The following is a 25,907-nucleotide window of genomic DNA, read 5'->3' as shown; positions in this document are numbered from 1 at the left end:
ACCCCCAGGAGGGGGTCGCGCCCGTCGCAGTTCCTGCCGAACCCCAGGAGGGGGTCGCTCCCGTCGTAGTTCCTGCCGACCTCCAGGAGGGGGTCGCTCCCGCCGTAGTTCCTGCCGACCTCCAGGAGGGGGTCGCTCCCGTCGTAGTTCCTGCCGACCTCCAGGAGGGGGTCGCTCCCGTCGTAGTTCCTGCGGACCCCCAGGAGGGGGTCGCTCCCGTCGTAGTTCCTGCCGACCTCCAGGAGGGGGTCGCGCCCGTCGTAGTTCCTGCCGACCTCCAGGAGGGGGTCGCTCCCGTCGTAGTTCCTGCCGACCTCCAGGAGGGGGTCGCTCCCGTCGTAGTTCCTGCCGACCTCCAGGAGGGGGTCGCTCCCGTCGTAGTTCCTGCCGACCTCCAGGAGGGGGTCGCTCCCGTCGTAGTTCCTGCCGACCTCCAGGAGGGGGTCGCTCCCGCCGTAGTTCCTGCCGACCTCCAGGAGGGGGTCGCTCCCGTCGTAGTTCCTGCGGACCCCCAGGAGGGGGTCGCTCCCGTCGTAGTTCCTGCCGACCTCCAGGAGGGGGTCGCTCTCGTCGTAGTTCCTGCCGACCTCCAGGAGGGGGTCGCTCCCGTCGTAGTTCCTGCCGACCTCCAGGAGGGGGTCGCTCCCGTCCCGGCTCCGGCCGCACCGGCATCGGTTCCTGGCGGCCCGGTTCCGGCTGCTCCTGCATCGGTTCCTGCCTCTCGTCGCGGTGGGCCAAGGAGGACGCCGCTGGTCCCTGCCTCGTCCTCGTCTCGGCCGCCGGACTGGTGGTCTTGCCCTCGGCGCCTCCTGCTGCCCGGATGGCGCTGCCTCCTGCGGCGACGTCCGCCTCGACTCCTCAGCCCATTGGATCAGCGTCCGCCTGGAGGACGTTGCCATTCGGGGTGGCTCCCGGGGACATCGGTCCAGCCCAAGGGCACTAAGAGTGCCACCCTGGCTCAGCGGCTGCTGAGCAGGGTCTCGCCACGCCGTCACCCTCCGTGACGGAATCTCTGAACTTCATGTCTTCCCTGGTCGCGGACTTTGTTGTGGACTCTTGTTTTGGCCCTCCCCCGGTCCTCCCTCCACCCACCCTGCTCATGTACCTTGAGGGGTAGGGATTCGGTCCCTCCGCCTGGGACCACCCTCCGCCCGCCCTGGTTTGGGGGGGGGGCTTCCGTAGGCGCCGTGGAAGGCGCCATAGGGGGGGGGGGGTACTGTCATGATCTGTGTTTTTGTTCTTGTCATGATCTGTGTTTTTGTTCTAGCTGATTCCTTGTCTTATTTTGGTTCCAGGTTCCGTTTCCTGTTTTATTTTGGTAGTCCCCCGGTCTCTGTTTTGTGTTCTAGCTTCACTCCCGAGTCATGTCACGTCACAGCTGTTCTTGTTTCACCCGGTCGTTATCCTCACCTGCGCTGCATCAGTAATCACTCACCCGTGTATTTAGTCACCTCCTGTTCCCGTAGTCACTTGCCAGATTGTCGTTTCGAGTCCCATGAGTGTATCCTTGTTTCCTGTGTTTCCTGAATGTTCGTGCTTCTCGTGTTTTGTTCCTGTTCGCATCGTGTATCCTGCCCGACCCCGGATTACCTACTTACCGTGAGTTTTTGCCTGTTCCCTGCCTGTACTCTTGCCGAGCCTTTTTGTGTTGACCTGGACCGTCTGACCGTGTCTTAAGGAATAAATCTTTTGTTAATTATAATATCGTCTCCGTGCTGTGCATGTGGGTCCGCCGCCTGCCCGAGTTCCTGACACGTGGTGTGTGCACTGATCTCCCCAGCTGGTTTTTGGTGTGCACGATCAACATCCATGCTTTTTATTTGCTTTCCCCATTATTTTTATTTTCTTTATTATTTCAATAAATCGCACAAAAGGACAACTCTCTCATCTGCTCCTTTATGGGAAATTTCCACCACAGAAATTGGCGTCACGAACAGGATCCCGCGGCAGGTCGTCTGGACGGTGTGATCAGGGACGATAGTCCTGAGGACTAGGGTCGCTCAGCCTCCAAACCTCTACAGCTGTTCTGAGTGGGAGGACTGCTCACCCGTCTGGATCGCCTCTGACGAGATCCAACGAACACAAAATCCAACCTCTACTCGGCTCGGTGAGAGAGATTTCGTTTTGTTGCGACTTGTTGAAGAAAAAAAAAAAAACGGGTTTGAAATTGGTTTCAGGTATTCGGGTTTACTTGGCTCTGATCATTTGGTTTAGGGAAAGTAAGGCAAATAACAATAAATTCTAAAACATCCCCTACTAGACTAAAACATAAAAGAAAACATGATTAGGACTAGACATAATATTTCTAAAACGACTATTTGTAAATTATTATTATTGCTATTTATTATTATTATTATTATTATTATTATTAATTGTAATTAAATCAATTAGGTCAAAGTCTGCCCTGGTGGTCGAGACGGTGGTTGCTAAGGGTTGGCTCGTGGAACCGAGCTTGTTTTGTCTGTACTGAGGATACAGACCAGTGTGCAGATCTGAGCGCAGTCCAAAGGGAGTGGACAAGAAATAAAAGACGGCTTCTGAAATACGGAGCGCGTTTGCAGGGGGAAGTGGTTTTGAGATACGAGGGACCCGGGTCTTGGAGGGGCCTGACGGTGAGGGACCACTTCCGAGAACCCTGTCGCTGATCTGAGCGGTTCCCTTTCTACGGAGACGTCCGTGGAAGAGAAATTTCGAAAAAAGGTTCCGGCCGGAACACATAAAAATCTAAGACAGGAAACCGCCAGGACTCTGAAAGATGGGTTCGGGGCAATCTAAGTCTCCACCACCAGACTGCAGCATTACAAAATTAAAAGTAATTAAAAGTAAAAAGTAAATATGGTTATTAGTGCGTTTCATGTTTCCATGAGTGGGAAACTGGTTATGGGTTCAAAAGGAGAATCACTTAATGTAAAAGACATATGCACCTTTAAAAGATTTGAAAAAGCAAAACTATCAAAACCAAAGCCCTAAAAGAAACAAAAGAGAGATGAGAGTAACAGGAAAAAAGGAGATAACAACTCTGGGGAAGAATTGTTTGCACTCTGCCACACCACACACACACACACACACACACACACACACACACACACACACATACACCACACACATATCATGCCAAGAGCAAATGCTCCCATTCTTTCTGCTCTTTGTCCTAATGCAGAACTGAGCGCGATGAGGGTAAATCCAGATCTGGACTCCTTTCCCACCATCAGCAGAAGAACCGAAGGAGAAGAAGCGCCAACCAACAACCAGAACGGGGTGGAAGCTCTGATACCACAGCAGCTGGAGGACACAGACCACAGCATGGACGCCTCACAGACTCCACAACGTCTGCAGCCATCACGTTCTGGGCTCATCAGATGAACCAGCTACTACAGACCCTGCACCAGCAGGAAAGGACTGTGTCTGAAGCTTCAGAGGCCGTGAAACTGTCATACACGCGTGTGTGTCTGACAGACACCTGCTTATGACAATCAGCAAAGGAAAACAAGGACAGAGCAACAGCAGAGAAGACGTGCTCTAAAACAGACACTGGTTGAAACAACAGGAGAGGCTTCAGACGTGATCGGCCCAATAGAGCTGCATCCAAGCATCCAGGAAAGGTCTGTCATCGAGGAACAACTGTCCCATTGAAAGGCTTCACCCGCTGGCGCTCACATCAGACTGATGGTTGGGGAAGGAGGAAGGTGACGGTTCCTTTTCACGTGACGTACAAGACGGTACCGCAAACACACACACACACATTCATACACGCAATGAAGAAACACGCTTACAGCTGATACACGCTCAAATTCATGTTCATGCTTATCTGCTCGCAATGAAGAATTGCTTTTTGCTCAAAAAAAAAAAAAAAATCCCACAGAGTGATTTTACAATGATGACAAACAGCTAAATGAAAACTGCTGCATGACTTTCAGTCTGGTGGGTTTAAACTATTTTAACTTGCAACAAATTCAGTAATAAAATCCTTCATGTTTCTAAAAATACTTGTGCACAATATAGGTTTGTCTGGCCAGACGGTAGAAAAACAAAACAGACTGTAGAAAAACAAAACAGACTGTAGAAAAAAACAAAAAAACAGACTATAGGAAGACTGAGACTGACTGAAACAGACTATTAATGACTATTAAAGGGAAGACGACTATTAGAGAGAAGTAATAATAATTACTGTACGTACCAGACTATTAAAGAAAAACTTATTCTTTCACTGTCTTGTGCAACATCTGACAGCAAGACACCTTAACATTCATTTTTGCTTTCAAACTTATGCCCAGTTAAATTTTTAGGAAGAGATCTGATGTGTAGTTTAGGTATTTGATTGATTTCCACTCCAGACGGAGTGCAGGTCACGTCTACAGACATTCTAAATAATCCCTCTTTTGTTGGTGTTAACTTCAGCTCAGCTGTGCTCTTATCATTGGCTGCTGAGGGGGGGCTGTAACTGAGGCCCTCACACAGGCTGCATCACAGCTTGTTTATGATTTCACACACACACACACTGACAAACTGACCTCAACTTCCCTCTTTTTGGATGAACACAGGTCTGCGCTTTCGATTTCATTTACTAATGAACAAAAAGATTTTGATTTTTATTCTACAGCTCCACACGTCCCTCTGTGAAAACATGATGGAGACAGATGCAGGACGTGGGTCCTTTCGTGAACAGATGTCAACGGGGTGGAGACTGGTGAACGACTTCTGACCCCATGTGACGTATTCACCTACTTTGCATACTTAAAAAAAAAACACTTTTTTTTTATTCTGCCTGTCATGCACAACAAACAGTGAACCTCCACATTCTAATGACACACTACATGTTTTTATGTTTATTTTTCAGAGGACGCTCTGAGCCAACACTCAGCCTTACAGGAAGCCCCTGCTTCCCTGTGACTCACACACAGACATGATGTAGGTTCAATCAGAGGATGTGAACCAGTGGTCATCACACCTAAATCTGACCACAAACCATGTAAACAACAACACCCTCTTAAAGGAAGCCATAGATGGTGTTACTGCAGACACCACTAAGCTACTGAAACATTGGATGCTACAGGCCACAAAGAGAGCCTGTCTAAATTACAGTTTGTTCAGACTAAGGTTATTTTCTGGGTCATTGTAATTACAGCTGATGGCAAATCCATCTCACCCAACAGAGTTGAAGCAATTTGAAACCTGCCTAAACCATGCACGTATAAACAGCTTATCTTTTCTAGGTCCTTGTTCTTATTGTAGGAACTTCATTCCTAACTTTAATGTCTCTGAGGCCCCACTCAGGGTTCTGATGCAGACGTCTTCATCGTCCACTTCTTCTCTCACGTGGACGTCTGAGGCTGAACAACGTTCACTGACCTCAAGCTTGCTCTTCAGTCGGCTCCTACTTTGGGTCTTCCTGATCTGACCCTACGCGACCTTTCACTCAAACAGTGGATGAGAGATCAGGTTGTACGACTTCTGTTCTTTTGTCCTTATACTTTGATTCTTTTGAAATAGATCACATCTTTCTACAGCCCGATGGCTTAGATGCAACACCACTTTGCTCAACATGCTGAACGTTACTATCACGAGGTCGTCTTGAAGTCCGGCACATTGCTAAGACACTACTCTGCTCAGGCTGCAGAGTTGATTGCGTTGACTGAAGCTGGTAAACTAGCAGAAGGAGAGACTGTTACCATCTACACAGACTCCACAGATGCTTGTGACACTTTGGTTCTCTGTGGAAGCATAGGAAGCTTTTGAAGTCTGATTGCAAACCTATCTTACATCATGATTAGGTTCCGCTTTGCTGGACGCTGTCCTGCCACCTACAGCTAATGCTGTTTTTACAACATCATAGACAACCTTGTTTCTGCCGTCATGCAGCTGCAGACGCTGCTGCGAAGGTCGCTGCCCGACAACCCCTCCCTCTCCTGATCCTCGTTTCCTCTCTCCAACTCTCTCTATCCTTTCCTTCCTCTCTCCCTGTGCTTTAAACATTTTCTACCTCACAGGAACGCAGACTCTGGCTGACGAATGGTTCCACCTGTAGCCATGGAGTCTGGTTTGGGCCTGACGACAAACCGTGCCGCCCAAACACTTTTTCCCCACAATTCAGATTTCCCAACAGGTGAAAACAGGCGACAGGACCATCACACCATTCAACCAGGGGACTGAGCGATCGTTAAGGAGTTCAGGAGGAAACACTGGAACTCCAAACGGTGGCGAGGCCCCTTCCACGTCCTTCTGACGACCAACACGGCTGTGAAGATCGCAGAAAGAGCGACTTGGATCAACTCCATCCAGGAAGGTCCCGGATCCAACAGACGACCCTCCATCTACACCACACGAGAAAACCACCACTGACGAAAAGAACTAAGAAGGACGACCCTCGCTGTGCTCACACATGCACTGCGGCGAGGCTGCGTTGACCGTTCAGCTAAAGGTGTGAGCCAAGCGCCGCCTGAAGCTGCGCCGGTGAATCACACTATCAGACCATACATCTACACACACGCTCCTGAGAAAACACACACACGAGCAGCCTTGAGTTGCCGACGCTGGACGACGTGTAGACTCTTCACATCACGGGAGTGACAGTGACTCAGACGACATTGGGAGAAAACCTGGCGGTGTGATAACGAATCCCAAGTGTCTCTGTGATCAGCTGATCACAACCTGAAGAACTCCAACGAACTGTCAATACTTCAACACACAGGTTGGAAACAATCTAACGCTACTGTTCAATAAGAAGAAGCAGATTGTTACAGGCATCAATTGTAACCTTGTTGCGTTAGACATTTTATGTTACTCTGATTATTGCCTTGATCATATGATGTTTCCATGTAACTTTACACAATACTTTTGAATGAGAAAATTTCACATAATTCACAACACTGAGTTTAAATATTAATTTGGTGTTTAATTTGCTCACAATTACTTTATTCACTGCTACAATTAGTTTTATCCTTCATTTACAGATGAAAGACAACACAAGCGGCAATATGCATCATCATTCTGGTTAAATCCCTGAATCTCCTATTCGATCTAGACGCAAATGTACAATTAAAGATCCGAAAGCATGAAATCTATCTTAAGATTATATGAAACAGAACCCCACCGGAAACCTATGGCTATCATACATTAATTGTATTTATTACATTACAATTGAATGGCCGTAGACACGTTGTTAGCAGAGAAAAGAGGCGGTTGTGTTATGTTTGGAGACGCATTTTGTACTTACATCCTGAATAACACTGATTCTAATGGTATTGTGGCGAAGGCGCTACACGGCCTTCAGAATCTCAGCTAACTCTGGTATAGATTCTTTCCCTTGAAATTGGCTAGACGAAATGTCTGGAAAATGGAAATCTGTTTCCTTTATCATTGAGATGGCTGTGATTCTCTTGTTTGGTTTTTGCGTTATTCCACTGGTTAGAGGTGTCATCATGCATGCGACCTCAGCAACACTCTTGTATCAAATGACACAATGCACTATGTTCAAAAACCCCAACTCTAATTCACGTAATGACTTTGACAATGGTCTTAGGCTATTTGATCACAAAATATAATCTGATACAAATATGATATGAGCTTATTTTCTTCACATGCCAATACAGAGGTTATTCTTGTTTTAACTACCCACCAAAAACAGCTCCCAAACTTTTGTCCCTAAGTTACTTGCATTTTATGTGAAGGTGTATTTTGAATCTTGATGAGTTAATACCCTTATTGTTTCATTTGCAAGGATCTTTTATTATTACAGAATGTGATGTTGACAATTTTTATTCTTTCATGGTTTGATTAATGTGTAATCAAAAGGGGGGAGTGTTATGGGAAAAATTGTCTCTTCCTTATTTTTATGTCTCTTCCTTATTTCTATGCATTTCTATGCAGTTATTATACGAGTTATGACTTATGTTCTGCAATTAATATCTTATGTTTTGTCTTACTGTATGCATTTGACATTTTCACCTAGATTGTTCAATGGTTGTCTCTGCCTGATAGACTCTCAACTCTAGCTCCCAAACCCAAGGTCAGGGAGTTGTGTCTCTGTCTGTTGAGACTTGGTTGTGCTCCTTTCTCACAGATAGTTGGACGTCAGCGATGCAGGTGTGAGAAAGTAAAAATCTTCACACACACTGCGACAGGGAGGAGATGGTGCATGTAATTTGATTGGGTTAGAAAGACATTCCACCCTAGTCGGACAGAGAAGCTAAAAGGCAGAAACAACTTGAGGATCGTGGGCTCTTTGCATCACACCTTCGTGGTGTGTGCACTGATCTCCCCAGCTGGTTTTTGGTGTGCACGATCAACATCCATGCTTTTTATTTGCTTTCCCCATTATTTTTATTTTCTTTATTATTTCAATAAATCGCACAAAAGGACAACTCTCTCATCTGCTCCTTTATGGGAAAATTTTCACCACATTGTGTTACAATTGTTTAATTAGTAATGTCCAGATTAGGTCATTTATAATTTGATTTTGCTTGCATTTACTATTTGTGTATGTTTTAGTGTTTACTGGGTGTTGTAGGCACAAGACCAGGCATCATGAATAACATTTAATTTGTTACAGCGTTGTAAGGGACCACATATAAGACCTTAAGATTCTATGCATTTAATGTTGCTGGTTAACCATTCTGACTTCTCTGCTCATTTGAGGTCAAAGTGATCATTACATGTTTATTGTGTTATGGTGTGATGGAACTTTGAGCTTGATGAAAAGAGGGAAAGCTTAGTTATCCCAGATTTAGGAGCGATCCAAATCAAATAGTTTGATTCCTGATCTGAAGAGGTGGAACTCTTCACCATTGGTTGAACTAAATTCTCCGCCCTGCAGTGACCACTGCCCCAGGGGTATTTAAACCAGTGACACCCTAGGCGAATCGGACTTCCCTCTATCTTCAAACTTCTTTCACCTTTTCTTTTTGCGTCGCATTACTTTTCTTTAATTTTCCTTTGTTCTTAAATTTTGTAAACCTAAGTTAAACTCAGAAACACGAAAGAACAACGATTTTTGTTACGTTAGAAAGTCATCAAGAAACTCCGCGAAACTGAAACTATAACAAACAGTCCTTAATCGACTCGCTATTTTTGATCGAACTAATTAAATTAGATTTCAGCTCGTTTGCTTTTTGGGCTAGTTTAAGTAGCGCTGACGCTTTGCAACACCCTGAAAGTCCAGCCTGGCTGACTGTTACTTCGCTGAACCCGAGCCGTCGTCATCACCGCGGGCGACGATTCCTGGCCCAGAGGCCGTGGCACCTGGACCAGAGAGGGCACGCCTGCTCAACCGAACCGGTAACGGGAGACGCTGCACAGCGGCTACAGCTCCAAACTAAGGCAAGACGAACATCTCTAATCCTCTGAGAAGTCTGGTGTTTCTCAAAGAGCTAAAATTGATCATCCCAAATTCATTAGTTATCCTTAGATTTGAACTAGTTAGAAACAAATACTCTTTTCGCTTGATCAAAGCCATCACACACTCAGGTCTTGACCATTCTTTGGGTTTTCACTCATTGATTCATTCACTGTTCATTATCTCATTCTGATCGTTCTCTCATTTTCTGTTCTGTTTATTTGAGTATTTCCATATTATGTTATTCATACATCCAGTAGTGTTAGATTAATAAAACGTTAAAAGGAATCTGGTTTTGTGTGCATTGCTCTTCAGATTTAAGCAGAGGTCACTGAACCGCGACAAGAATTCACGGCATAAGAGACTGATTTGGTTTTATCACAAGAAAGTGGTTATTGTTGTTCATGAGTGGTAACTCATTGAATTGATATCTGGCGTTGACTAGATTGATACAAGCGTGGTTTCAGCTTTAAAACAAACCTGGTGCCCCAACTTCGAGGTATATTAATGTTTCTGCATTAATATCAAACTATTAATAATTTGAATCCGCTACACAAGCAAAAGCTAAGATGAAACAAAACGCTGATGCACGCCATCACGCTAAGCCAGGATCGCTCTCTGTTGGAGACAACGTGTTGTACCGACAGCAAAAACTCAACAAGCTGACAACTTCCTACAGCTGTGATCCGCACAATGTGACCCACATCAACCGCTTTATGGTAACCACCTAAAATGACAGACATTCTATCACAAGAAACTCCTTCTACAAAAAGATAACTGCTAATGCTCAAAGTGCCACTTGGAGTTCTGACAGTGAGGATGAAGACAGTACCGTTCCAGCACCACGTTATCCTCATAGGCGGGACAGAAGACGTCCGGCTTATCTGAATGACTATGTTGGTGTAAACTAAAAGTGGCAGGTGAAAAAAATCCGTTCTACATGTACTAATCTTCATGTTAGGCATTAAGAAAATTTAGAAGTTATGTTTTTACTGATGTTTGTATTGCACTAAAAACACTTCCGGTACTGTTCTGGTTACTCGGTAGTAATCGCAATGTTTTGATTTAGGAATAGGATGTTACAGTGCCTTAAGCATATTTTGTTCATGATGTCCGTAGGTGACAGGAAATTCAATTAGTCACAGCATGTGTTTATTTGAGTTGTAGCAGATACTGACTATTGTTGACGATCGTCAAGTACAATGTTTAAATTTTTGTCCTTATGGTTAAAAAAAAGGAGTGATGTAATGTTTACAGAAATATCAAGCACTTACTTATACAGAGAGTCTGTGAATGCATCATGTTCTGACGCATGTGCGTAGGTACGCATCGGTATCACAGTAGCAAGTTAATCTTGAATCCTGTAGTTGAATGAGACAAATATATTTTTACCTATAGTTAATCATAGGAATTAACAGGACAGTCAGTTAATTGACCTAACTTAACTCCTGTTCCAATCAGTCCAGAAAGACTGTTTCAGTCCTGAATGTTGCTACAATGTAAAAAATGCAGAAAATGAATATTTTAACAAATATATCATGCATCAATTATTTTTCTATTGTATAAGCAAAAGGACAAAGCTGAAGAGCATTTTGTGATTAAAAAATAATTTAAATAAAATTTTGATAATATTGACATACTTTAAGATATTGTAAATAAACATAAAGATTAGTCTCTTATGTCAACATGAAGAGTCTAATGCAATAATTGCAATGATCACTCCTATTAACACCAGTTTCTGTTCTGGTGCATCACCCACAATGCATTATGCTATAAATTTGCATATATTGTTGAATGCTGTAATGTTGAAATAATTCCTTAAAAACACCCCATCAATGATATGAAAGACCAGGTAGTTTAAAAAAGCTTAATGTCTACACCTACTCTTATGGGGAATCAACAGTGCAATTAACTCATCAATAATATGCATAGAGCTGCTGTGGACACTGAGCATTAGGAGTTTGACTTGTAAATCAAAGTGCTACTGAGCTCAATCCCTTATCTTCTGCTGCTGGGCCGTTGTCATGAAACAGGCAGGAACCTCCACTGATCAGCACAAAGAACTGGAGTGAGGCTAATTTCCACCCCAGTTTAACAGGCTTGTTACACCAAAACCATAAAGGTTGTCACAAAAATAACTTTACTTTATGAATCCAAGGCTTCAATGAGCAACTGGTGTGAGTTTTATGCTTGCGAGGTGAAAATTGTGGCCACAGTCACGATTTAAAAATGCCTGTCCCTCTGTGATTTTTACCCAGAAGTCAGAGAATATTCTCCATTGAAGTGAATGGGAGGATTTCTGGAACTGTGTTCGCTTTCAGGCAGATACAGACTAAAGTATATTTTTTATGGCTTAGCCAGGCACATCATTGGTAAGAAGACTAGATGACTACAAAGGAGTGAAGAAAATACGTTGATAGAGTGAAAACTGTGGTTGTAGTGACAAGTTAAAGAGAAAAGTTCTTGCGTAAGAAAGCGTCTCCTTATACTCTAGCTGTGACATTACCCACTCAATCAGACCCAACAAATGGAAAAGCTGAAAATTCCTCAAAAACCACCCTATACTTAAACTGCTATAACTCAGAATCTGTTAAAGATATTAAAAAGCTGAACAATACATTAATACTGTAGTTGAATATTTGAAGATTGTTTTGTAGTTTAAAAAGTGTCTGTAGCTCCAAGTGTGTTGAAGTAGTTAAAGCTGTAAGTAGACAAAGCTGAAAAGGATTTGAAACGCTAAGCACACTCAAAAACTCCTTAAAAAGCTGAACATTTTGATATTGGAATGGTTTCTATAGCTGAAAGGATTAGTAGTTAAGTGCAGAAAAACGTATGGAGAAGCAAAAGTAATGACTAGAAAAAGTAATTTCTCAGAAATTACGTGAGAGAGCTGATCTGCTGCCGAAACAATGCCAAACGCTGATTAAGCTGCTGACGTCACAAAGTTGACTACGTCAAAATGATGAAAATGACAAAACGTTGACAAAGATTGAAACAATGACAGCAATTAAAAAGATGATGATTAAAAAGATGACCAAAGACAATCGATGACAAGATTAAAAAGATGATAATGGTTCAAAAGTTGACCAATGTAAAATTATGTCAAAGATTAAAAAGTTGACCAAGGTGCATTGTTTACAGTCATGAAAAAGCTGAGTAGCTTTTTAATTCGAAAACATTTGTGGAACTATTTGTAGTTAGTGCTTAATTGTGTAAAAGTTTAATAACTAGTCATAATTACCCAGTCAGAACCAAAAACTTGCCATTTAAGGTAATAAATTACATTGGTGCTTTTGTTTTGAAAGGATTGAGAGGTTGTGTGTGTGTGATTACCAAACAATGAAATAGTCCTTAAATGCTCATAATTTATCTTTCAAAAGGAAAAAGAGCCATATTAAAGCAGAATAAAAGCACCATAAGTGTGTGTGGTTATTTAATAAACTGTAAAATAGTCTCATTAACGATTGGTAATCATTTAGTTAGAACCAGAAAAGTTCAGAAAATCTTGACATTTAAAGTAATAAATTGCATTGGTGCTTTTACTTTGAAAGGACTTAGAGGAAATGCGGGGGGGTAATTACGTAACTGTCAATTTGTTTTTAAATGGTCATAAGTAATCATTTAAGGGAAAAACAGTGCAGTTAAAGAGCTAATAAATTGCACTGGTGCTTTAATTTTGAAAGGACTTAGGGGAAGCATGTGTGGGTTTATGAGTGTCACGGGAGGCGCTCGGATGAGGACCCAAATGCACAGCGCCAGGACACGATGCAGATGGTGAAAAAGGTGGGTTTATTCCAGAAACGAAGTCACAAGGCAGTCCAGGTCATACACAGGTTAACAGTCTTCCAGCACACAGGGCAAATAGTTTCTCGGGTCTGATAACCGGCAGGTGTCAATACGGGAAAAAGACTTACAGGGTCGGTAAGGAGCTGCGAGAACGTGAGGGTCAGGAATCAGTAAACAACGATCTGGCAGAGTACTGGTGTGAGAAGGGGTGCTTAAATGCAAGGTGAGTGATTACTGATGAACTGCCGGTGTGTACAATGATCGGGTGAAGCAGGGACAGCTGTGACGTGATGTAAACCGGAAGTGAAGCTAGAACAAAACAGAAACCGGGAGACTACCAAAATAAAACAGGAAATGGAAACCCCAAAACATGAATATAAGGCTGATGAACAGAGTCCTACAAAATAAAACCGAGAACAGAACCAGAACCTGACAATGAGGGAAATTCAGGATCTCTCTGAGGTCGATGGCGACTAAAGTATAGGTCTGAGGGTATAGCCAGACACATGATGAGAAAGAAGACAAGTATGACTACGATTTAGTGAACAAATTACACTGATAGAGTAAAAAGTCTTGCTGTAGTGACGAGTTAAAGACAAAAGTTTAGTCTTAAAATAACGAGGCCTTGCACTCTAGCTGTGATATCACGCACTCTAGCTCACGCAATACACACTAATGGAAAAGTTAAGAAAGTAATAGTCCCCATCCCCTACAGATGATACACGTTTAGGAAGTTAAATGATGATGCTACGATGAAGCGTTGAGACGATGAAACCAACCAAAAAACGGGGCGAAATAAGAAGACTAGAAAAAGCATCCAAGAGAAATCCATTCAAGAGCATCCATTTCCAAGAGAAAATGCATAGTGAAGGCTTCCATGCTGAATGCATTGCTGAAAAATTGCTGAAAATAGCTGAAACATTTAAAACATAACTGAAAATATCTGAAGCATAATTAGCACAGATTAATGTATTTGAAGAGAATAACTTGTTTAAACAGAACAGAATGTTTGCAGAAGAAACTGAAGGAGTTGAATTTCAAATTGAGTTGAAAGTTGAAAAAGATTTGCTGAAATTGAAATTGAAAGAACTGCTGAAAATACAGGAAGACACACTATACCTAAATGTAATAAAATAACAGTAGTGTGGGAGGTGTTGCCAGCTCTCCCACTAATTGACAAAAAAACCTGGAGATTAGGGAAATGATGATCAAGAAAGGCCGAGTTCTCACCTGTTTGATTAACACTTTAATATGGGTTTCCTCCAAAGCACACCAAAGATAAATGTGGTCGTGAGGTAAGAACAATGATTCTGTAGGGTCACAGTACTTCAGTGCTCAGACTTATATTCAGATCAAACCTAGATTTTTCAACACTGACCGACAGATAGAGGGACAAGGAGCTGTCTTTGTATTTCTACATAATACATAGCTCATTAAGTCACTGAAGTATTTAAGCTCTGTATTGGGCACACTACTGACAGTACATACGAAAACACTGTGCAGGCTGAAATATGGGCATAAAGACACTCTGCTCTAAGCAGCTGTGGTCTACAGCTTTGTCAGGACTTCTCTCTCCCTCACATGCCTCGGCCCTGCTCTGGACCATACCAACTCCCTCTCTATCCCTCAGTGAACTCTCTGCAATCAGGACAATATCACAACATTGCAATATTTCCTCTGCCACCACTCTCTAGCCCTTCAGTCAGTGCTGGGTCATTGACAGTGACAATGACATGCATGAGCAGGTATGCCCATGTATCACCAGGTTAGCTCTTGCTGAAGCTTGTTTTGTTTTCCTTTATACTTTGCTCTGTTTTGTTAGAAATGCGTTGCTTTGCACATAAGACTTGCTTTGTGTCTCTTTGGTTAGCCTTATATTGCTAACTCTGTTCTGTTTGCCTGGTTTTCTTTTTTGCTCTACCTGTTTCCTTCTGGAGTTTCGTTCTCCTGGATTATTTTGTGTTCAGGAGTGTTTTTGGTTTCCTGATTAGTTATACTATTCTGCTTTCATTAGTTAAAGAACTGTACTTATTAAAGTATCTGGCTATTGGCCCTGCCTTGGATGCCATAGTTTTTCACAGACAAAATCTGCCATTTCGGATAGCAAATCCTAACAAGTTTTGCAGGGTAAAGTAAAAATGACATAAAACACCAACTATTATCTAAAATAGTATACTAAAGAAGAACCTGTTTAACATACGAATAGGAAGTTGTTTTAGGGTATCCTTAGACTACATCCTAACAACATCATTGCATCGTGTAACTTACCGTTGCATGTGCAGCGAGAGGTTCTGTGGAAGCGAGGCGAGACGAAGCTGACCCGAGGGGTGCTATACGTAGCCAGGCTGTGGGAGTCCAGGATGATGCTTTGTTCACACTGTGCTCCACGACACTCCAGTCCCGAACAGTTCTTGTCTAAGATGGCAGACACTCTTAGCACCTCCTCCAGCTGCCGTCGTGACGCACTGAGTTTCTGGGTGAGGTAGGCCGCCTTATAGTACCCACCCCCTGCTGTTTCCACAGCGACAAGCATGTCCAGCTGTTGAGTCCCACCAACCGGCTGCAGACTTAGGAGGTGTAATGTGTCCTGCTGCTGTGATTCTGAGGCTCGCTGCAGAACCTTTAACACATTCTTCAGGTGCAAAGCCACAAAATTGTGTGGCGCCACGCTCTCAAAGCGCACCGTCACGGCCTCATGCAGCATCTCTGGCGTTGCCTGCTCAACGTGTACACTCACAGGCACAGGAACAGCAAAGCGGCCATCGCTAACACTAGCATTGAGTGAGTACCAGCCTGCATCCAGCCCCCCCAGGGCAATGATCTTCCCGTCACGAGGACTGATCTTAAAAAGACTGCGCTGGGCCGGTGGAGAATGGCCAAATGTCAAGGCATCATATGGGTCAGCGTCAGTGGCGTGTAGCTGGCCAATCACACCACCAGGAAACTCATCCTCCATCGTGACGATGTGAACTTCCAGGGGTAATGCCACAGGCCGATGAAGGCTCTCCTCAATCACCCGGACCGTCAGCGTGGAGGAGGAGGAAAGACGAGGCTTCCCCGAATCTATGACCTGCGCAAGAGAGAGGGGGTATTAGTCCGAAAGTTTATCACATACCTGGAGCATCGAGATAAATAGGGTAGTTAACTACCTGTATCTGAACAACGTATTCAGTAGCCAGATCCCTCTTGAATACGTGATTGGCCACCAGTGTTCCATCTTTCTCCAGCACAAACTCTCCACCTTCATTTCCTGAGAGGATGCGGAAGTCAAACGGTGGCCCATTGTGGGACGAGTCCTGATCCACGACGGACAACTGCAGGATGCTGGTGCCTACTGGCTTATTTTCCTTGAGAATGATGAATATGATGACAATTGTTAAAATGTTTGTTTCAGGAAGATGATATGATGAAGCGGTGATCATCAATCAGCTGACAGAAATCAATGTCAGTCAATCTCTGGGATTGTAAAAAAACTCTCCATGCCTACAGTAATTAAATGAAGTGAAACAGTGGCCAACCTTTGTCTGTCAAACTGGAATTCACTGTATTTACCTGTATGACAGTGGTAAGGTTGGCTGGGGAGAAGGCAGGTGGGTTGTCATTGATGTCAGAGATGTCTATGTTGACCATTACAGTCGAGGACATGGGTGGGATTCCACTGTCGAGAGCCCTGATGGCCAGAGTGTAGCTGGGAAGCTGTGAAGACAGACCAGTCCAGTCAAGTTCATGTGCAGTCAGGGGCTGCTCTGTGATTTCAAAGTACAGACCGGGACCAGCATTAGTCAGAAGCAGTAAGACATGAAACCACGTGCAGTGACAATGTTCTGCAGTTGCTGCACAATAGTAGTACACGCTTTGCTTTGGCAGCATCTGCAATTGCTGAGGTTGCTTGTAGGTACGTAATAAAGATGAAGTTCTGTTCTTTCAACTGACTCGGTCAGGTTCTCAAAAACGTTATACTAAAGACAACATGGTTTGCTTCAGCGGACAAATTATAATCACAAAATGCCACAAGCAATTCAAACCATGGGAAAACCTAGCAAACACGCACCACATTACATTGACTTATATCCTGCATCTTCCCTGCCATTATTGTTTAACAGCGCGACAGTCGCTTGGCAGCGGTCACGTGATATAAGAACGAACAAACCAGTGATCCGTGAAGATCCGTAGGAGCAAATCAGGAACAAACTGGAGCGCCTGCTGCTCGCTACAGAGCCTGCGCGGTTCGGCTGTCACGTGTCACAAAAGAACGACTCATTGAGTAAGGACGCTCAGTCGAGTTAGTCGTGAACGAATAATTTCTGTTTCCTGTCCTGCTTATGGGGTGCCAAATGTAAAAGGAGCACCTATAACTAGTTTTCTAACATTTAACTAAATGACACAACATGTTTTCTCACATTTAGTTAAATGTGCAAAAGTCTAAATGTAAATGTTAAATCTAAATGTAAATGTTAAATGTTAAATGTAAATGTTAAATAATCGAACTGAATATTTAAGTAGACTCCACCCCCTATTATCCTAGATCAGTGACGCGGACTCAAACACGCCAACAGTACGTATAGCTCCGCCCACATCTGACTCTGGATCGGTTGCACGAAAATACTGGAGAGAAGCCTGAAGTCGAAGCCATCATGGCCGCCAGCTCCGACTCCCTCCCGTTGGGGGAGATTGAACGGGCTGTAACGGCAGGTGTGCGGGCTGAGGCTCCGCTTCAAACTGCCGTTCTGTCGTAAACACCATTAATGGGGAGTCAAGTAGGTTTAAAAAGAATATTTCCATGGCGCCGGTGGAGAATTAGTTGGCTAACTATACTAGCTAGCCGAAGTTACGTCCAGGCTAAAAACAAAAGTTTCCAGATCAGATGTGGGCGGGGTTTGCGGGCACTGTTTGAGGTGATTGAGTTCGCGTCTCTGATCTGAGACCAGCGCTGTTTGAGGGTAGGGATGTAGGCTGACAGAGCTTAAACAGCTGCTGCCATGGGGCGAGAGAAGGTACTTCATGAAACTGAACGAGTCGCTCACTGAGAGGACTCGTTCCTCCAGAGTCATATAAAAGATTAGTTCATATTGAACGAATCGTTCACGAATGACACATCACTAGTACATAATCCCTTTTTTGTTTGAGCAGTAGAAAAAAATAAAACATACAAAAATTATCTCCCATAATTAAGTTTAACAACAAAAAGTCAAATGCTTCTAGGCTCATAGGTAAAAAATGACACATGAAATTATATATTTAATTAGGAAGGTTTTCCTTTGTCATGTTAGACTTTAAATTTAAGGCATTATTTCCATTATTTAATATTTTCATATTTTTTTCTTTTTGTAACGATCAAACAAAGAAAATATTTATCAGGAATGGTCAACAGAGATTTTCTGCGTACTAATCTGTGATACAACATATATTGTATAATTATTTGGTATAACTGGGTTTATGTAGTTCATATATTTGTCAGTCAACTCTGCTTGCTTGATGCTTCAGTTTATAGAACAGTCGAAGGAGTAGAGAGTGTTCATGTTCACACACTACTCACTCTGCTCTAAACCTGCTCTGCAGGGGATATTTCTGTTTCTCCACATTGTCTTATAATAAAGAGCTAATGAAGCAGGCGGAGGAGAAATGACGAGCAGGACCAACAACAACGTTCTGCTGCTGAAGACATACGGTAAAATAAACCTCAGTAGTAAACAACCGTGACTTGCTTTAGCATGAGGAGGGAGGCACAGAACAGCCTGTGTGCAAATGAAGGAGGGAACATATGTAAACACACACACACACACACACACACACACACACACACACACACACACACACACACAAAATAACCCCAAACACACTCTCATCTGCCAAAGCTTTGATCCCGCCACATCTCCCTGCATAGAGAGCTCGCTCAGACAGCTCATCGAACGCACTCATGAATACTTTATGATACGAATTTGAACATTTTTGAAGTTTTAAGCACTGCAGAGAAGAAGATTAAGGAGGGGTGGGGCTGGTGGGGGGCGGCCAGAGGTTGGGTTCATGCTTTCCTCATTCTTCTTGCTGCAAATGATTCAGAGCTTTTTGTGTTTGTGTGATTGTTTCCTGCTGAAATATAAACAATTTATCTGGCCAGGGAGTCATTCCCTAATAACCCAGTGTCCAGTAACATCACAGATACGCCTAACACTAGCTGCTGATCTGGAAATCATCAATAGACACCTTTAGAAACATGGAGGCATGAGGCAGTAAACAAGATGGTTTCACTTTATGGTCCAGACAAATACTGTAAATTCAATGTGTGTGTGTGTGTGTGTGTGTGTGTGTGTGTGTGTGTGTGTGTGTGTGTGTGTGTGTGTGTGTGTGTGTGTGTGTGTCCCACCGTCTCCCGGTCCAGTTGCTTGTTGACCTTGATGAACCCACTGAGTGGGTCAATGAAAAACTGGTTGTCTCTGTCTCCACTGATGATGGAGTAGAGGATGGCTCCATTGAGCTGACTGTCCACATCGTCAGCTACCAGCTGCAAAAACACACACACACACACACACACACACACACACACACACACACACACACACACACACACACACACACACACACACACACATGCAATTATTATCAGGCTCAGGCTGTTTTTCTGTTTTACTTGATTCAAAGCTTACAGCAGGATAAATATGCTATATGCTAATCTATAAGTCATAATATCAGTGTCTTGTATACCGCACAACGCCATATATTTCTGTGCATATGAAGAGACAGGAAGAGACTGTCCCTTGTTGGACGCTTGCTCAGCAGACTGCAAATCCTATTTATTTTTCACACATCTAATATATCACCGAGCCCTAAGGATCACTCACACGCACACTCTTCTCCCTCAGGGAGCAGCACACAAAAAACAAGAACACAATATACATACACATGAACAAAATGCTAAATTTTTAAAATTAAATCTAATTGCTTTTGCTTTTTTGGCACATTCAGCTCTGCACCTTTGGCTTTGCCGATCCAAACAGCTATAGATTCAACTCATCAGCTAGTTTCAGTAATGTTTCAACTGATTAATTACAACTAATTAATTTGATTTTTTACGATCATAAAAAATCAATGATTTTTGTATGATCATTTTCAATTTAAAGGTTTAAAAGCACACGCTTTTTTTAACGCTAAATAATGCTAAAGAATTGGACCTTGTCTCAATAAGTTGTCTGTAACTTTTTATGCCAAAAAGCTCTGTAGAGCGCCCACACAGCCCGTCTGAAAACCGGGGTTTTAAGCTCTCGCCCACATGTTTTAGGGGTGTGTCGCAAGCCAAGTTTATCGCCACAACCCTTTAAGGAAGCGCATAGCCGTCACCCGCCGCGTGGATCAAAATTCACGGTCACTGAATCCACATTAACACTTTAATTGACAGGTCAAACTCTGCTGCTCAAACTCTCTACTGCTCAGTGTCCACAGTGTTTACACTGTCCATTCCTGTTCAGAGCAGGTGTACACATTCAGCTTTTTTAAACTACCTAATCTTTCTTATATAGGGATATTTAGCCATAGTTGTATTGTAGTATTAATAGTAAGTTTTTCTGGCACCGTAACAGAAACTGGTGTGAGAAGGAGTGACTATTGCAGTGCTTGACGCCTGGTTCTGTAAAATATTCACACTTGTTTTAGGTTTACACCTTTGTGACTGTTGCAACATTCAAGTCTTCGTTTAATGAAATAAATGTCTTAAAGTCAATAAACATTCTTTCCATCTGGAGGAAGCTCTTTAGCTACGTCGTCTTTCAGCTATTATATCCTGTAGCTCAATGGCTTATTTTTTGACTCTGGATTGGGGGATCTGGGTTCAATTCACATCTGAGTCATGTTTGTGCAATCACATTTAATATAAATATATGTATTTCACAGATAAATTGACTTATATGCCTAATGTATTACCAATGTTCTACGCTACGTTATAGATTAAAAAAACATCAGTTTTTCCAGTATTTTGTATATTGCTACTCTGAGCAGTGCTTCAAGTAGATACTTACTAGATACTGGCTGATTGGCATGACTCTGATGCAAGAGATCCTGGTTTAAAACCTAACTAGAACAAGTATTTCAACAAAATTCAGAAGAAAGATTTACAGGACTGTAGTCATGTGCGAAAGATTTTATAATTTTTATTGAAATCAAACTGTTTATTTATGCACATTCAGCTCTGCGACTTTTTCTCTGCAGATCTGATCAGCTATACACAGTATAATAAAAACCCACACTCCCTCCCTCAAAATCTTTTCACAATATAAGCAATCTAATTGCTTATTAGCATGTTTTCTGCTTTTAAATAGATAGGCACTGTTTTAACTTTACCAGATAAGCACACACATCCTCCAAATCCTTTCAGAGATAATGCATAAGTCAAAATCAAAATCTTTCAACTGCTTCAGCTTTTTTTTCATCCACCACTAATATCCTGTGGCTCAATAGTATAGGTTCTTGCCTCGGGAGTAGGAGATCTGGTTTTAATATCTTTTTGGAGGCAGGTTTATGCATTCAGTTCTTAGTATAACTACATTGATTTCCTTCAGATAAATTGAGTTACATATTTAATATATCAGCAACTTTCAGCTATATTATAAAAGGGTCATCTATGACTAGTCATTCACCGTTTTACACTTTAGCAATTAACCACACACACTTTTCGAAATAAAAGCACAAATTCAGATCTTTAACTTTATATAACAATATTTCTGCTTTCAAGTGGTTTATTATGACTTTTTTATATGACTATTTTACAGTTTGGTAATTAGGCACACACTTCCTCTATATCCTTTACAAAGTGAAACCACCAATCCGAATCTTTACAGTAAATAGCACATTTTGTGCTTTTGACTGATTAATTATGATTAGGTAATGGGACTATATGATATTGTATTATACTGAAATGCTCCAACTTTTCCAAATTTAAAATTCAGCTACCTGTACTTCCTCTGCAGCTACTGTCAGCTGTATAAATGTTTCCACAACATTCAACTATTTTTTTAGCTCTTGGACTTTAGTTACCTATTTTGATACATCCATCTATATTTCATCAAATTCAGCAATCCTTCTCTTTGAACTTTCCTTAATCATAATTCAACTGCTTCAGCTTCTTTTGAAATATTCAGCTCTGTTTAAACAACACACAGTTCTATTCAGATACATTCATCTATACTTTATGTGCTTTAGCTACTTTCAGATATGTTTTAAATGTTTCAGCTACTTTCAGCAATTGAGCAATACATTCAGCATGGAAGCATTCACTGTGCGTTTTAAATGTTTTTCCTAGTTAGTTAGTTCCACACTCTTGTTAGTGTGAGAGCTTCGGCCTTTATTTAGTGGGAGAGCTGAACAGCTCTCACACTATTGATATTCTTTATTATTCTTATTTCACCCGTTTTTCAGTCGCTTTCATCGTCTCAACGCTTCGTCGTAGAATCGTCGTTCAACTTTCTAAACGTGTGTCGTCTTTAGGAGATGGGGGCTATTACTTTTCACAATTTCAGCTTTTCAACTTTTAACGTTATTCCACTTTTTCTGTTGTTTTTTTATATTGGTCGTCTATGGGAATCATCGTTCAACTTTTTGTCAACTTCCCTCTTTTCATCAGTATCTATCATCGTCATACTTTGGCGTAGAAACGTCATTTCAACTTCAAAAGCGTCTATCATCTTTCAACGTTCTCCGTGTAAATCAGCGTCCTCGTATCTTTTATAGTTATCGACTTGTGAGCGTTTAAATATTGTGTGGTTTTTGTTAAATTTTCAGCTTTTCCATTAGTGTGTATTGGGTCAGTTAGAGTGCGTGATGTCACAGCTACAGTGAGAAGGTGCGCTTTTTTAAGACAGAACTTCTGTCTCTAACTTGTCACTACAGCCACAATTTTTACTCTATCAACGTAATTACTTCACTAAATCGTAGTCATACTTGTCTTCTTTTTAATGATGTGTCTGGCTTTACCCTCAGACCTATACTTTAGTCGCTATCGACCTCAAAGTGCAGAGAGATCCTGAAATTCTCCCATTAACTCTAATGATAATTTTTGGCAGACGTCTGGAGAAAATAAAGGAGGAGACATGATTTGAAATTGCGACTGTGGCTACAAACCTTCGTCCTCAAACATAAAATTCACACCATTTGCTCATTGAAGCCTTGGGATTCATAAAATGAAAATATTTTTGTAATAACTATTATGGTTTTGCTGGAAAAAGCCTATTTATCAAGGGTGAAAGTCTGCTTTTACAGAGCAGAGTGAGCCTGATTTTCCCGCCTTTCGTCTCCATGGCGACGGCGCAGCTGCAGATTTCACTGACAGGTCAAACTCCTGATGCTCAGTGTAGACAGCAGTTCCATGCTTATTACTGATTGCTCAACAACACTATTGAATTGTGTAGTAATTAAGCACACACTTCCTCTAAATCCTTTCAAAATAAAAGCACCAAGCCAAATAATTAGCTTTAATAGCAATATTTCTGCTTTTGGCTGGGTAATTTGACTGATTTAAATATAGATTTACAGTTTAGTAACTACCCACACATGCTTCTCCTTTCAAAATAAAAACACTAATGCAATTTATTAGTTTTAACCGCACTATTTTTGGCTTTGAATGGTTAATTATGACTATTTAAAGACTATGACTATTACTATGATGACTATTTAATTGACAGTTACGTTATTCAGCAAATAACCACCCACACACACTTATTATGGTGCTTTTATTCTGAAAGGGCTTAATGTAAATCTTTTGCTTTAATAAGGCTATTTTTGCTTTTGAATTACAAGAAATGAGTATTTAACGACTATTTCATAGTTTAGTAATCACTCAAACACAACCTCTAAATCATTTTAAAAAACAAGCACCAATCTAATTTATTACCTTAAATGGCAAGATTTTTGTTTCTGACTGGGTAATTATGACTATTTATTAAACTATTACACACGCTCAAGTCCTTCCAAATAGACAGCTAGTCAGCTTTTTCATTATGGTCAACAATGCACCTTGGTCAACTTTTTAATCCTTGACATCTTTTAATCTATGTCAACTTTTTGTCGTTTTCATCATCGTTTCGTAGTCAACTTTTTGACGTTAGCAGCTTAATCATCGTTGTAGCAGCAGATCAGCTCTCCCAAGTAATTACTTTTTCTAGTTGTAGAAAAATTACTTTTTCTAGTTGTAGAGTAGATTTTTGTTTCTGACTGGGTAATTATGACTATTTATTAAACTATTACACACGCTCAAGTCCTTCCAAATAGACAGCTAGTCAGCTTTTTCATTATGGTCAACAATGCACCTTGGTCAACTTTTTAATCCTTGACATCTTTTAATCTATGTCAACTTTTTGTCGTTTTCATCATCTTTTCGTAGTCAACTTTTTGACGTTAGCAGCTTAATCATCGTTGTAGCAGCAGATCAGCTCTCCCAAGTAATTACTTTTTCTAGTTGTAGAGTATCTTTAATTTATGATACTGGCCAGAAAAGAGCCATTTAAATATGATTTCATTATACATTTCAGAGTTGAACACTTTTTTTTGAGCTGCTTCCTGCTCACCATAGGCTCCTTCTGTGAGACAAACATAAGCAAGAAGGCCTCTCAAGCTGTGGGAGACAAGTTAAAGTTGGAAACAGTAATTACCAGCACAGAGGTTTAAGTGATGACACAATCATGCAATCAATTCAAGTGCATGGCTTCTACACTGACACACTGTATACCAGCATCTAGTGAAAACATCAGTGCCGTATATGCAAGCTGTCTCCCACACAAACACAATGCCTTTTAAGTCTTGCCAAAAATTTCATGGCTACAACAAAATGCAGCCATTAAACTGAAGAGTCGCAATTGTCACCAAACAAAAGCACCGGAAGAGAAAGAGAATGTTCTGGCTATTAGGCCATGAGGACCAAAGGCTGTATATGTGATGATCAGTAGTGCTGCTTCCTGTTTGATGCTTTTATTGTGGGGACTTCCAGTTTTCAGTCGTCTGTTCTGGGGTAGCTTGATTGATGATCATTTCCACTCTCGCCAGATTATTATTTCACATATGTCCCACAACGTAGCAGCGTTGCTGATTTCCGACGCCTTCAGCCAGGTTATGTTTCTTGGGTTTAAGTGCTTATTTGTTCAAGTTTTGACCATGTATTTTTAGAGACTTTGACGACATTTGCCAATCTATGGCTTGGGTTTTTTCAGCCTGTCCTGGAAACAACATTGGGGATTATGTATGTCCGTTGGGTGTGTATCTTTGTTTGGACACTTTCTTGTTGTTTTGGAGAGTCTATGAGTGTGAACACGCACCGGTCAGACAATCTGCCACCCCTCTCTATGGGTGGCAGCTTAGTCGCTATGAAGACGTTGTGAACTTTGCTGGCTGACGGAGTCCTTAGTGTATGTTTCGCCATCAGTTTGTTTCAATGGTTTGTTACTTGTAGTCTGTTCCTTTAACTTCATGGAACCGACTGCCGATACATCAGTTACAGCATCGCTGAAAACCATGGACACTGAGACATCCGGGGCTACTCACAAGATTTTACCCCCTTAGGCCTCCACCTCAACCACTACCCGCAGTCCTTCATTGGTTCATCTTCACCATCTTCCATAACTGTATTCAACGGGATTTCAGCTTTACCTGTCGGCATTCCAGTTCAGTTCTCCCCATTTCCCCCTAACTAGAGCACTGTATAATCCAGGTATTTGAGACGTGTAAAGTATTTTAGCATTCATGGTGGGTTGAAATGTTGAAATTCGATGAAGACTGTCATGTTAATAATGTTAATGTATTAATATTCATCTTA

At 41.9% G+C, this 25,907-nt stretch overlaps 1 protein-coding gene and 1 long non-coding RNA gene across 17 annotated transcripts in view; one reads left to right on the top strand and one right to left on the bottom strand.

The window, feature by feature from the left end:
* The window catches only part of fat3a (FAT atypical cadherin 3a), a 188,189-nt gene that overhangs the window by 27,215 nt on the left and 135,067 nt on the right, over window positions 1-25,907 (bottom strand). For all 16 annotated transcript variants that reach the window (XR_005898501.2, XR_003787993.3, XM_029171579.3 and 13 more), the window contains 4 exons: window positions 19,482-19,619; window positions 16,670-16,813; window positions 16,267-16,464; window positions 15,386-16,187 (listed from right to left, as the gene is read on the bottom strand). Coding sequence is in view for 14 of the 16 variants with exons in the window: in XM_029171579.3 (XP_029027412.1) it covers window positions 15,386-16,187; window positions 16,267-16,464; window positions 16,670-16,813; window positions 19,482-19,619 (1,282 nt within the window). In the remaining 2 variants the exon portion in view is untranslated. The remainder of the gene's footprint in view (window positions 1-15,385; window positions 16,188-16,266; window positions 16,465-16,669; window positions 16,814-19,481; window positions 19,620-25,907) is intronic.
* LOC129605052 (uncharacterized) lies at window positions 509-5,866 on the top strand. Its single transcript, XR_008696529.1, has 2 exons — window positions 509-2,107; window positions 4,601-5,866. It is a non-coding gene; the product is annotated as an uncharacterized LOC129605052 (long non-coding RNA).

This window comes from Betta splendens, chromosome 13 (assembly GCF_900634795.4).
Source record: "Betta splendens chromosome 13, fBetSpl5.4, whole genome shotgun sequence".
Taxonomy (NCBI): Eukaryota; Metazoa; Chordata; class Actinopteri; order Anabantiformes; family Osphronemidae; genus Betta; species Betta splendens.
Note: the sequence above shows the minus strand (reverse complement) of the source record. Positions and strands in the feature narration are given on the sequence as shown.